Source organism: Zootoca vivipara, chromosome 8, assembly GCF_965207765.1.
Source record: "Zootoca vivipara chromosome 8, rZooViv2.hap1.1, whole genome shotgun sequence".
Lineage (NCBI taxonomy): Eukaryota > Metazoa > Chordata > Lepidosauria > Squamata > Lacertidae > Zootoca > Zootoca vivipara.
The window spans coordinates 26,316,132-26,330,897 of NC_142591.1; the positions used below are offsets into that span (position 1 = coordinate 26,316,132).

Consider the following 14,766-nt stretch of genomic DNA (forward strand, 5'->3'; position numbering starts at 1 on the left):
TATCAAAGCCACCTTTGCATAGACAACCGTGCACCACAAAACACCACAATGAAGCTGACACAATGAGCCTAACTGTGTTTCCCCCCCACAAGCCTACATTCTGAGACCATTTAAGTTGGTTAAAAGCAAGCACATATCTGTTTCCACTGAATACCTATTCTTAGTGGAGCTGAGATCTGCACAATATGAGAATATTCTATACCCAATATTTACTTTGCACTGATAATTAGAACATTTATTACTGGGATGCCACACTGTCCACATCTTCCCTCATCCAAAACAGTGAAAAAATATGCTGAAATATATGAACAAATATGTACATCAGATAGATAGATATAAACTGAAACACAATTATTATCAAATATGAACAATAAAGTATTGCTTCAGTATACCTTTATACCATTATATACTATAGACACACATTAAATCGATTATTTAAAAGTTGTGTTCAAGCATTTGCATGTGTACACTTTCAGTCATCCTTAAGCAGGTATATGCTTTCCCCTTCCTCCCCAAATGGCTAATAGAGATTAAAAGGCAATGCACATTAAGATTATGTTGGACATTTATGATAAGTAATACTGATCCTTAATTATGAAGCAGGAATAAAAACCTAAAGATCAAATAAATAAAATAAAACTTTATTTTTTAAAAAATAAAAGTACCTTTCAGTTAAAGAAAAGTATGCCATTTCTTTAACAGTACATTTTTTTTTATCCAAAAGAGTACATTGTGTTTTATTGTGTAATTTGTCTGAATACAGACTCGGTGGAATATCTAAATGATACCCTGCTCTGAACTCCAACTTGAAAGTAAGTTTTTATTATACTTGAGGGAAACAATGGGTTCAGCTGCTTATTGCAAGGAGCAATTGTCAAGGGAGAGTTAAACTCAATTACTGTAACCATACTGAATAAAAAATACTGCCAAGAACAAAAATACGCCTGGGTAAAGACAGCCACTGAATAAAAAAAAATCGACATAAAGCGTATCAAATATTTATTTATCTGGGCAACAAAGGACTATGATACATTGACAGGCATGGAAACTACTGCCAGCACAACTCAATACAATACAACTATAACTGCTTCCAATATGGCTGGTGGAAATAGAGGATACCAGGTGGTCCCAAATGTATGGAAGTTCTTTGAATCAAAAAAACAACTCAAAATGAAGGGGGTGGGGTGGCGGAGAAGATCCCTAAATCTTTTATCTGAATAGACAATATCAATTTATTGCTCTGATGATGCTTTCAGTAGAAGAACATGGGATATAAACTTTTTGTTTATCCCCCCCCCTTCTTTTTAAGCCACAACACATAAGGGGTTGTTAGAAACTACTAATACTTGAAAAAAATCAGTCCTGAAGGAAATTGAACATCATTTCAGGTGGTGGAAGGGGGTCCTTTTCCACTTTTATCCATTAGAAACTAAAGGTCATACTAATAATATTTTTTTTTAAATCCAGATTATTTTATTTGTTTAGCTGCTTTATTGTTTCCTTTTAAAAAAACATGCTACAACAGGGCTGAAGTGATGAATCCCAGAAAAATACCACCCCCTCCCTCCAAAAAAGCTCCCCCCCTTTTTTATTTCTAAATAAGTAACCATGAACCACAGTGATGGAACTAAGGAGGGGGAAAGATTTAAAAACCCACTAAACAAGAGGCAAACGAGATCACCAGATAAATAAAAAAAAAGTTTCAAACAGATTCACCATATTTACAATTCCCATTAAATTACACATAAATAAATATATACATACATGAACACTGATCCCCTTATAGAACAACTGTGGGTTGGTGTTACCATAAGAAAGTTCAAATTGGTCGCTTTACCTTGGGCAGGAGAAAAGTTCTACAACTGAAGACATGACATGGAACTGCATGTGGTTTGTGTTCAAGTTTATTCACAATACTGATAAAATGTCATCATCATCCTTTTTGTCTCTCTCTCTCTCTCTTTTAAATATGGCTACAATCTTAAACGGAAGTTTATGTAAGGGAAGATGGTGATTCAGTCCGATGAAACTCATTTGTTTTCTCCACATTTACTTAATTGTTTATTAATTGTTTATTTTAGTTCTCTCTCTCACTCACTCACACTTTGTCTTTTTTTTTAGAAAAAAGTTCTGTTTGTTTTTTGAATTTTTCATCGTTTTTGTTTGTTTTTGCTTTTTTAAAAAAATGAAAAGTCCACACAAACTGAGTCGACCAGAAATAAAAAATAAAAATCCTAGGCTGGCTCCATCGCCTTGTTCATCTTCCTAGGCTCCAGACCGGGCAGCAACTGAGAATGAACTGGGAGAAAGGGAGGGAGGAGATTGGGGGTGGGGGCCGTGGGTTTCCAGTCATACTAGAAGTAGAAGGATCTCTGGGCTTCTGTTGCTGTAGCCTTGGGGCTGATGAGGGAAGGAGGGAGAGACTGAAAGGAAAATGCAGAGAGAGCCAGGCTGGCTGGTTGGGCAGGGGGTTGGAGAAGCAAAAAATCCTCATTTTCTGTGCTTCTCCTCTTTGTCGCCGCTTTTGGTGCTGTTGTCTGTGTGGCTGTTCGGATTGTTGCTGAGGTACATTTTGTCCATGGCCTTGAGCGCCTCGGTGAGATAGTTCTGCAGGGCAGTGACTGCAGCGCACACAGCAGGGCTGCCGAAGCCGTGCGAGATGAGGTTGAAATGGGTCAAGCAGCTCTGGATGCCCGGCTCCAGGATGGGGGTGGGCCGAGAGTTCCCCAGAGGAGATCGGTCCTGAGCCAGCAGGTCGGTGAACTCCTTGCAGATCTGTCTGCAGCACAAATGGAGCAGAGAGAAGGAGAAGAGGAGGAAAATGAGCCAGCTTTGTCAGCAAGCAGCCAAGCCAAGGAGTCAATGCCTTAAGAGATCAGCTGACACAAACACACACACACACACACACACACACACACCCCTCCATGTGCACATTTCTTTTCCAGGAGCAATATTTTCCTTTCTGCTTTCTAACACACATTCTCTGCCAGCTTTGCTCCCCTTCCTTTGTGTTTCTGCTAGTCTCCGAGGCAGTTTCCCCGAAAGGGGGGGGGCTGTGCCTTTATTTCCTTCTAAGAACAATATTTGGTTCCTGTTTACTTTAACTAACAACAACAACACTGTAAAGAACACACTGCCTCAATAATCTTACTGAGCCACCCACAAAACCTTACAAAAGCACCGTACAAATGCTATCAATAAATAAAGTAGCTAATATCAACCCTACTCCCCTACAACTACCAGATGTAAGGTATCTAGCATTTATTCCTCCACTGGCAGGCACTCAGGTTGACTTCAGACACACAAGACCTCTCTCACACACAATACATGTCTCTCTTCCTGTAACACAACTCCTCACTTTCATAAACAGATGTGCATCTTCATACACATTCTAAATACAGCAGAAACCTCACAACCACACACATTTCCCCTTCACTACACAATCTCTCTTTCACTTCCTCTCTACATCTTCCTTCCCCACCCCTCTCACACCACGCAAAATACATCTCTTTCAAACATTTTTAAAAACTCCATAACCAACTTCAAGTCAGCAGTTAGCTTATAGCATGATTTTAAAAGCCATTATTTGTTGGAAGTAAGTTGAAGTGATTGCAACAACATTTACACCCTAGTAAGAATTTAAAGAGATGGGATCCTTTGAATGTCCTGCTAGGCCTATCAACTCAAGGACTTCCCCTTTGACAGAAGTAAGAGCTACTCTCCCTGGAGGTGAAATGTGGAGGGTCCTGAGCAGAAGTCACATTCAGAACAGTATCTGAGCCAATTGTTTAGGGGGGGGGGAATACAGCAGAAAAATAAGTGGCATATTGAAACACTTGGCTCTCTAAAGGCCAGCGTTAAATATCTCCCAGGCATAAACTACCTCCAACTTCAGCTGGTGGGTGCCCTCTGGCTCAGTGCCCTTTGGTGACATCGCCACCGGTAATTAAGGAGTGCTAAACAAGGCTTTTAATTTCCAGAAAACACATCATGCACAACAGCCGGGGCTTCTCTCTCTTCATCCCCCACCCCAGCCAACCTGGAAGTCTAGTTAGTTTTCTTATCCACTAGACTTATAAACACACATCCTTCTGCTGGCATTTTTGCAGTTTGCAGGTTAAATTATGTCTGCAAATTAATGGACAAACTTGTGGGGAAAGGGTAGGAAAATGTTGCCAGCTCTTAAGATCTAGTATGCAGTCTGTCTGATCTTACACATGTTTTGGGTATCTCAAGTTCCACTGAGATCAATCCTTTTTACTCTCAAGTAAGTGAACACAGAATTCTGATATCCTATGTATGTTTACTTAGGAATAAGTCCCATTGTGTTCAGTGGGGCTTTTTCAAGGTAAGTGTGCACAGGCTTACAGACTTAAGGAGCCATTTTTACTTCACTGCTAAAAAAATGGAATATCCCCCCTCTTTGAATTTATAAGCTCAGATATAACCATCACTTTGGAGACATCACAATCTACTTTCTGGGGGTGGGGGGATCCTTCTCAGTCATCTACACAAACTTGGTTTGGACAGTAATGCTGGTAATATACTCTTGAATGAATGCATGTTTTTATAAAGTTAATTATACAATGCAAATCTTGTATGCATGGTGAAAGCTATCACCCACAATTAATAAATGTGAAAGCTAATAATCACACAATATCAAAACAAGCAAGCAAGCAATGGAAAGCCTTCCTTACAGCTCAGTGATACTCCACAAAGGTAAATGTCTTACTTTGTAGCTAAAAGCATGTTTTTTCTTGTGACTTGCTCATTTGGATCGGAATGTTGTCGGTTGAGAAATTCAGCTACTGCTTTGGCAGGAAATTCTGTTTCACAGACATAACCAAAATCTCTTGCTAGATGAACAGCTTCTCCTGAAATGAGGGGTGGGTGGAGTGGGAAGACAAAGCTAATCAATACACAAAGCTCAAGCAGGGCTGAGAAGGAGAACTTGGTAACATGGTTGAGCAGCTAGCCCACTCCATTACAATCAATGGGAGCTTTCTAGTTGACTTCCCTAGGTATATAATTGCACCTTTGGACTTTTAACATGCACTCCAGACAATGAAGACTACAAACTACTAAAAAATCTGCAAGTGTATAATTTGTAAGTAAAAGAAAAGCTGGTTTAAAGAAAGTACCTGGTGTAAGAATAATCAAAACACCTGATTGTTATAAATGTAAGATCTCAGTGCAAGGAATATTTTGTAAGCATTTCCTGCAGGAAATGAGCAGTTCCTCATTAGCTGCTGGGTGCACTAGGAGAACACAGCTTTTTAAAACCTTGTTTTAAAATCAAGCAATGGGCATTGTTTACATAATGAACATGAACACTGAACACTGTCTCTTCACGGGCAACAGATCATATTAAAGTATGTTAAAATTTGCTGTGGGAGGGGACTGTGATTAATAAACACCTTGGATAAACTGCTTTTTAATCCACTAAACTCTTTCAGTGTTAAATCATACAGCAATATATTTTGTTTTAAAATGCACAAAATTTATCCGGAATATTTATTTTCTGCAAAAGGAATAGTGAGCTTGTGTTTGTACACTTAAGGAGATCCATTCACGCCTTATATACAGGAAGAATATATATACATGCCCGGGCAAAAACATATGTTTAAAATATGCTAATTATTCTTACTTCTTATCACATACTAGAGATTAATATTGATTATTGATCACCATTAATTCTAGAGCTCCCCTAAATGGATTGCATTAAACAGTTAAGTGTTTAAAATTTAACTTGATCGCATATAATTATCCACCCTTCCCTTCCCCCCCTCCCTTCAAACGATTAACCATAAGAATTTTAGGGTCATTCTGCTGAGTCTGTCTGTTTTGTTGATTTTCAAATCTTTGGTTTTAATTTCCTGAACCAGTTGGTTTTTACTGCAGGGCTTCCTGCCATTAGCTTTAGGTCCGGAAGAACGCATGCGCCAATTAGAGCTTCAAAGCCCCAGTCCAGTGAGCTTGTTTCCATAAAATGGAGCGGATCATAAACAATAACAGTACTTTAGAAACTGCCTCATCGCACAGGGACTCACAGCCAAAACAACTGTATATTATCTCTCAAAGAAAAAAATTACCCACTATTATCAGTTTATCTGCACATTAGCCCTTACTCCTTTGTTTTTTCTCTAATATAAGTGGATCAAACCCTAGCCAATTGTTATTTTTATAAAAACCCTTATAAAGAAAAGTATGAGGTCAGCAAATAGATCCTATTAAACCTTTTACATATTACTTAACATCGCAATAGCATTAGCACTGGCCAGTTGCCCCTGCCAATTCTTTTTGTATGTTTCCCACTTTATTATTTTCTTCAGTATACATTGAATTCTTTCTTTTTTTTCAGCTGCTTGTAAACTTTGTTTTGCTTTGCTTGGTTACGCATCAGTTACTTATGCCATGTAAATATACTTTAGTTACAAACGACAAATGAAAATCTCCTTGATACTCTTTCAGTTGTGGCTGGCATTCTTAAAATACTTCAGCTTTACATCTTTGAACCATTCAATATTTTTTAAAGCAGGCCACAAAGCAAAGAAAACTATTAGGCTATTTCTAAGCAAAACCAAAGCTAACCAGGGGTCCAGAAAAGCTTAAAAAACACTCTACAGTTATTGAAATCGGGGTTAAAGACCTCGAGAATTAAACACTGGAGAAGAAAGGTTGCATGAGTATCAACCCATATCAACTTCCTTGTGTCAACAGCTGTGGCAAACTAACCCCCTTTAAAGCTGGACCAATATGTTTCTTTCCACATTATAAGGCATTTGGTCAAATGAAGCTTCCTAGCCCTTGCACTCTAATGTTAGAATAGTATGTCCTCCCCCCCCCCCTATTTTTTTTTACAATTGGAAAAGATATCAAAGAAGGTGCCCCCATAATGTGCAGCAATTGGGAACAAAGGAGGAGTTCAGTAGCTGGCTGCGAAGCTTTCAGGACACCATTAAATCATGACTTAGGTCAAGGATTCCAAAACTAATTCAGGAAGTAATGGTCACGCATTTCTCAAATGCAGATGACAGAACAACTTAAATTATTTACTGGTATGCCGTTTAAAGCAGCAGAGGCTTACTTATTTTCGGGTGGCTGCAGCACCTAGCATTTAAAGCTGCCTAGTGATGAACTGAGAATGAAAGGGATGCATTTAAAGATGGTCTACTCAGATAGACCTCTTAGACTGTATCAATGCAGCACATTAATAAATTCCCGAATGAAAACGAAGGAGGGTCTGGCCTAATTTCTAAACAAGTTTCTTTTTTTCTACCCAACCTCACAGAAATTGGAAAATTTGTTTGAGGCAGGAATTTGTTGGTGTGGTAGTCTGGGTGCAGCAACTGGCAAAGTCGGGGTCTTCCTAGCGAAGGATAATGCTGCCATGCACTCTTTCAACATAGGCCATTCATATAGAATGTGAGAGGCAGCCTGCTAGAACACTTTTAATATGCTATTTAATCCTGAACAGTAATAACATCCCACAGATTAATAGACCAAGATGTTACTGGCAGTCTAGTACTACCCCGATATATGTATTGGAGCTGTTGTGGTTACAGGGGTCTGATTGCTGGACTAGGACCAAGGAGACCCTAGATCAATTTCCCTCTCTCTCAAAGCTTACGGGGTGACCTTACCCAGCCTTTCTCAACCTTGGGTCCCCAGATGTTGTCAAGCTACAACTCCTAGCCAGCATGATGGGAGTTGTAGTTCAAGAACATATGGGGGCCTAAGTTTGAGAACACTTGGCTCGATCTCACAGGGTTTTTCTGAAGATAAAATGTGGCTGGGGAAAAACAGATGTGCCACCTTGACCTCTTTCGAAGAATGGTGGAATATAAACTCTAATAAGTAAGTATTCTGTCCAGCTTTATATTTGTTATATTTATAAGGCCTTCACTGGTGATGGGACTTTTTGAGATTGGGAGTGGTCAACAATTGTTGCAATGTATTAACATTTTGAATTCATTATAATGTCCTTTCTGCAAGCATCTACTCATATAAGCAGCAAAGCAGCATGGGTCTCATTTTACACACAAAGCTCTTGCACAATTAAGAGTCATTTTGAACTTATTTAGGCCCATTCATTTCTGCAGAACAGAACAGAACAGAACAGAACCAGGGGCTTCAACAGTAATACACTTTTCTCTCAGTATTGCAATGAGTATGATTTGTGCCTGATTGTCATCTAGATTCACAAACCAGCAAAACAGGAATGTTTCAATTCAACCTGATTTGAAAACAGAATGAATTCAACAGGACTTACATACAGACCTACAATGCACTTAAGTTAACATATTTGGCTTTTAACAAATTTACACCCAGAACCTAAACACATTTAGGCTGCAATCAAACCAGGAGTATGTCTCATTGAACTCAGTGTGTTTTACTTCTGAGTAGACATTCATAGGGTGGTACTGTCATTACGATCTGTTAATTTATTTATAACATGTTTAGAGAAAAGTCTATTTGAGGGGCAGCCTTCATTCAATTGATGTGAATGACCTAAACAGGTTTAAATGAAACTGGATTGCAGTTTTACATATCAATTTAAAACAAAAAGCTCTACCCATACTGATTGGTGAATTGGAATCCAGTTACCTATAGAAGCACAATTAATCAGTTCATTAATAAACACTAAGTTTCACTTCTCCCGAAAATAAACTTCTTTTGACTAAGAGTCCAGCGCTAAGTCGTATCTTGTTTATAAAATCACCAGAACCCCCAGTCCCTGTTGTCTGAATTAAGAAATGTACAATGATTGTACACATCACTGCCATGCCCCTCTCACTGGGGACTGCACTGATGAAAATCCAATTAAAACCCACCATGTCAATCAGTGATTAATAAATTAATTCATTAATTATGCTTAATTAATATTTTCAGCCCTACTTTTTTTTTAATGCAAGTGAACAACCCAGTTAGAGTGAACTTTTAGAATTTATCACCAACTTAGTTTCATTCACTTCATTGAGGCCTGGCAACCCAGATCCCAACCACATTACAGGGATTTAAGCCCAGATTTCAACAGAGCTGGCTTCCAAATATTTTGACATAAATGGTTTCTGGACTGGGCTGACAGCTTCAATTCACCTTTTGAAGAAGTACAAAGCAAAAAGGTCAAAATGAGCATTTTCCTCAGACATAATGATTTAAATTAAACAATGCCCATAAACATTTCAGCACAGGCCTCCAAAAAGGTTCTGGTTTTGTTCAGTGGTAAAAACAAATGAAAAAAATACACATTTCCCAAAGAATGCCCTTCTCCTCGCCATATCCAAAGCCATCACTTACCTTCCACTAGTGATGTCAGCAGGGTAACATTAGCAGCCTTACGTCTCCCGGCTGGCAAATTTAATCCTATTTTGTCCAGTTTTTCTCTCAAAGATCTCCCTCCATTTTTTGATTTCGCCCTGTTCCACACATTAAAAAAAAACACAACCACTTAACACATGACTAATATCTAGCAGATCGTATTGCAACTCTTTCAAATATTTTACTCCAAAGCTACTTTACAAATCCTTATTATAAATGATATAGTGGAGTTCCATTTCAGGAAACGCTAGGCATGGAAGACATGCTATGAAAGGGACAATTAAATGCAAAACAGGAAAATGCCCTGAAATATTTCCTTGTGTCTGAAATAACCATGGAGATAGAGCAGCTAAGATTAAGCCATTTATGTTCTTACAGTGTCTACTGCAAACCATAAATAGGCACCAGGTGGCCCTTACCTTATCATGATCTTGACCAAAGTCATAACCACTATTAGTGCTTTCACACATTTGCAATCCAGTGGGGACTTGCTTAAGCCAACCCTCTTTGCATTGTTAACTTAGCCTAATTCACAATTGTCAAGTGTGCTCATTTGACTTCCATTATGGAAACTGCACTGTTTGCTCAAAATATGAAGTTGGAATGATACCTGCTATTTTGTCCCTGTTCAGGTGTAGTTTTCTTTTTAAAAGAAAACACTGCATTGTATCCCTGTAGCCAGCAACTTGGATCGAATCTTTTTAATAGCCCTTACTGTATTGTAGCTTAGCATTACTTGCTTGTTGCAGCATTACTCAGCAAAGCAATGCTGGCAGTGCCCTCAGCTGGTGTGTGTGAGCTTTCAAGAAGCTTTGCTGAGATGCATGCCCTGCTATGATGAGGGGGCAGTGTCCCTTGCTGAGGCTGCTGACTGGCTGCATTGGCATTTTGTGGCAGGGCCCAAAGGGTGCTGTGATCACAGTGTGGCAACCCAAACTCTGGGGAGCTATGGCAGTGTTGTGTGATTGTGGCACATGCTACATACAACAACAACCACAATGGTAACAGCGGATATAATCGATGCTTTTTCATAGTTAAGGTCATCTCTGCACTTTCAGTAAGCACTTTTGTATCTGTAGTTTACAAGATGCTGTGTAACATGATCTCATTATTAACAACCCTGCGAGATGGGTGGTTAATATTGCAAGAGGGGGTGTTGTTGGTTTTTTTCCAGGCCCCAAACTAAGGCTGAAAAATAGTTACTTGCTCAACACATTTTCCAGGTTCAACAGCTTGAAAGCAAGTGAAGTCCTCTCATTAAAGACACTCAGGTCACTATTGAGCTAAGATTCTGATCTCAAACTATTCTGCAGAGCTGGGGTGTTCTGAGGTTAACTACTGCCTTCTCGTGCCCCATTTAACAACATAGCCGCACAGAAGGGATAACTTTTTACAATTGTTAACCCAGAACAAATATTAACACAAGAGGCACCAGGCTTTGTGGTTGCGCGAGACAAGAACAAAACCACTTAACATGTGACTAATATCAGGTCTGCAATTGTCGGAAGTCAGCTGAGGCCACCACCTTGCTGAAACTACACAAGTCTGGGTCCGGTTAGTGGCTGGATAGAGAGACTGACTGGGAACCACATATATGCCACCTTGGGTACCATGTTGGAAGAAAGGAGGGAAATAAATGGGTGAAAGATAAATATATACATTTCCCTCCAAGAATCTGTTACAAAGTATCCTTATCATGAAGGATACTTAGCTTATCCTGAAATGAAGCCATAGTAGGCCATGAAGGCAGACATTATTTTACTATTTCAGGTAGGTAGCTGTGTTGGTCTGATGCAATTGAAATAATTAAAAATTAAAAATTGTCCAGTACTAGCACCTTAGAGACCAACTTTATTCTGGGTACAGTATAAGCTTTCGTGTGCATGCACACTTCGAAGTGTGCATGCACACGAAAGCTTATAACCAGAACAAACTTAGTTGGTCTCTAAGGTGCTATTGGACAATTTTTTTAAAATAATAATAATTATGTACTTCGATTATTTTATTGTGCTTGAAATAATTGTGGAGCTTGGCTTAAAATGACCAAGGTGGCAGCACCTGCTCTGGGCACCCTGAAGAGTGTGAAGCATCTTTGACAACACAAGCAAGAACCCTTTCCCTTCCCTTTCCCTTCTGACTAACCCAAGGCACCGTGGAGGACCTGCCTAGGTTTCTAGCCTCGGAGAGTACACACTGAGGTGTCTCCGGGCTTGGGAATTAAGCACTGGCAGAACTGTGGAGGAGTGGCGCCCTTTGAGGAGCAAGTGATTGGACGGGGCGTTACCACCTCAAGTCGAGCGCACGGTCCCTTCCAATGGGCTCCCTTCCCTCCAAAAACAGAACCCGCCCCGCCACCCGGCCTCGTTTTCCGCGGCTGTTCTCTGCCCAGCTCGGGCTGCCTCACCTCCGAAGCACTCCGCCCAGCAGAGACGCGTTGAGGCACTCCGGCGGGGACAGGCGCCTCTGCACTTCCGCCACCGTGACCTTGTACTTGGAGGTGGAGCTGAGGAGGGACAGGCGCCCGGGCACCGAGCAGAAGACTTCGTTGGGGTTCACCACGCCGCCGAAGAGCGTGTCCTTGTTGATGGGGATGGAGGAGACGGCGTTGGCGTTAGACTTGGACAGGGACACGGGGCCTGCAGAGTCCGGGAAGGGGGAGCGGGTTGGGTAGGAGAGGAAGAGGGGAGGGCGAGGGGAGGGAGAGCCGCGTTAGTGCACAAATGCTGAGGGGATTAGCAGCTGCCAGCAGCCTAAGGGGGGACGTGTGGGGGGAGGGCGCGCCTGGGAAGGGGAGGGGCTCCCTCGGGATAAACTTCGTGGTGGGGGGAGGGGAGGTGACCGGAGTGGGCGGAGGGGAAGAAGACGACGACGACAACAAGCCAGGAAAGGTGGCTGGGGGGGGGGGCACGTCGGCAGATGGAAGACGACAGGGATGAAAAGGAGGAGGGCGCTTAGTCGACCACTATGGCGGGCAAGAAGCAGAGCCCCCTCGGGCACTGTCCTCCGCGCCAAGGGACGCACGCAGGAAAACCCCGGGGGCGGCTGGCTGGCTGGCTGACTGGCGGCTGCTTCTTTCTTTCTCCCCCAGCTCCAAGCCAGCACCACTTCCTCCTACCCCTCGCTTTTTTTTACTTTGAAGGCTGAGAGAAGCAGTTTTCTCCCTTCCTTCCCGCACGTTGCACAGGAGGAGGCAGGGGTGCCAACTTGAATAAAATACTCGGGGGAGGGGGGGCAGGTCAGCCCCACCCCACATAATCGATCACAGGACACGACGGCACATGCACACTATTTGAATCGCCATGCCCATCTCAGATATTTTATTGGCTCCTATGCGAGGAGAGAGAGAGGGAATGGAGAACGACGGCACGAAGACCTGAAACCCCAGACTCCGCCGCCTGCTCTTAAATGCCACCGAATAAACAGGCAAACAAGCAGCTGCACCACCTGACTCAACCAAAGATGTTATTTACAGAGCACGCCACGTTTTGTTTTGTTTTGTTTCTGGGGGCGGGGAGACATTGTGGGGTGGGGTGGGGAGGTGAAAGCTCAAGGGGCTTGCAATCTCTGGCTTAAAAGCCTGGTGCACCTCGATGTATATTGCCTATGCCTTGTACTGAATTAAGCTTCTTTAAAGGAGCTGGCATGAGGCAGGGACACTGACAAGGCGAGCGTCTGGGCTGGTTTGTTCCCCGCCCGCCCCGTTCGGCGGAAAGGCCAATGAGAAGTGGGGGTTGTGTCAAGCGGTGAGGAGGGGGCGGAGCTTACGGAGCCTCTCATCTGCTAAACGGTTCCAGGGGCATCTAAGTCCTATGGATCTCGCTGGAACTTGGAGCCAAATTAATGTTCTCAAGCTGGTAGCCTGATGAACACTTACCATACTCGCTATATCACACACACAGAGAGATGTTGCATTCATGCTTTTAGAGATAAAAGGGAGACGTTCAAACAATGCACCTTAGCCGGTTCTGGAACATCTAAGCGTGCCATTGTTCTAGCCGCCTCCCCACCCCCAACCCCCAGCACACACTGTCTCCAAGTGTTTCAAATAAACTGGGCCGAGTGTCGCAGCCTCTCTGCGTGCAACTTTTCACACTGGGAAGCGTGAAACAAGGGAGGGGGTTTCTATCATCAAAAGAACATGGCAGTGGAACGCTTTGTTTTAAAAAAAAAATAAGCACGCAGCCAAAACAAAATAGGAAAGCAGAAAGTTCCTAGATCCTTAAAGAGCTGCTTCTCAAAATGGGGTGGGGGAAGAAAACAAAAAACCACCTCCCTGCTGCCGCCTTCATATCTTTCCCCATCCGCTCAAGAGACAGAAAGATTTAGGGCTTTGTTAGAAGATATCCAGGACCAGCACAAAACTCAGCAAGCCTTCTTTTTCGTTTCCCAACTTGGCTAAGCATAAGTGAAAAAGTAAGGGCAGCCTCCTTTGAATGCGATGGGCGCTGTGCTCACGTTCCAGGCCGGTTACACTGTAAATATTTACTCTTTTGTCATCATCTGCTTCTTCCCCTCGTTCCCAATCCCACCCCCGTTTCACATCCTCACTGTAGTGGGCCTAATCCAAATGTTAAAGGGTGGAGCGAGGAGGGGGGGGATATCTAGGTTTTGGATAGATCACTTGTGACATTAATAGCTCTGGGGAGGCTAATAGAGACAATAGGAGTTAAACGAACTCTTGAGATTACTAATAAAAGAGCCAATTATCATGTCGACTCGGAAAGAGCATCTCTTTAAGATTTATTCCTTGCACATCTAATTTGACGTGACAAAAGCTCCCCAGATTGAGGGAGTGGGGGTGGGGGTGGGTGAAACTTTAGCTTTCGCTGTGGCAGTGCTGAGGTTTCCAAAGCTTTGTAGAGCATCAGACCCTGGCGGTATCTAAAATACCCAGACACTCCGCTAGAGCGAAGGCAAACACGCGCCCCTTTCCCAGAGAATAATAGCCAAGCGCTCAACCCGGAGAGAGCTTCACCCTCTCCAACAGCAGTCTTCCGAGCAGTACCCAAAAGGGGAGCCCATCGCTTCGCTCCCTTGCCAACACTGAGAAACCAAGAAAGAGAAACGAAAAGCCCAAGCCCACCAACCCCCTTGCAAAGTCATTTGAAAGGGGCTGGGAATGAGAGCACTCTGTCTTCTAGACACCCAACGACAGCAACACCATTAAGAACCAGTAGCAACAACAACCCAGGAGGGACTATTCCAGAAACAAGCAGAAGCCATCGCCGCGGAGACCACACCAAAGCCCCCTTCCCCATATCCTTAGCTCGCTTGTTACAACAAAGCCTACTGATATAAACAAATCAGAAGAATCTCATAAACCTGAAGTCCGCGGGGGGGGGGGGACTAGCGTCTGGAAAGGGTTGGTGTGGGGTTCTGGTCACGAGAGATAATTTCACTTTAGAAATTCGAAGTCAGTTCCGAACCGCGGATGGGATTATTAGG

The 14,766-nt window shown here is 42.5% G+C and overlaps 1 protein-coding gene across 5 annotated transcripts in view; it reads right to left on the minus strand.

The window, feature by feature from the left end:
• Positions 1-984: 984 nt before the first annotated feature.
• TFAP2A (transcription factor AP-2 alpha) overlaps positions 985-14,766 on the minus strand; it is a 29,306-nt gene continuing 15,524 nt past the window's right edge. For all 5 annotated transcript variants that reach the window (XM_035125230.3, XM_035125228.3, XM_035125229.3 and 2 more), the window contains 4 exons: positions 11,726-11,957; positions 9,301-9,419; positions 4,733-4,874; positions 985-2,779 (listed from right to left, as the gene is read on the minus strand). In XM_035125230.3, the coding sequence (XP_034981121.1) occupies positions 2,491-2,779; positions 4,733-4,874; positions 9,301-9,419; positions 11,726-11,957 (782 nt within the window). In that variant the 3' untranslated portion in view covers positions 985-2,490. The remainder of the gene's footprint in view (positions 2,780-4,732; positions 4,875-9,300; positions 9,420-11,725; positions 11,958-14,766) is intronic.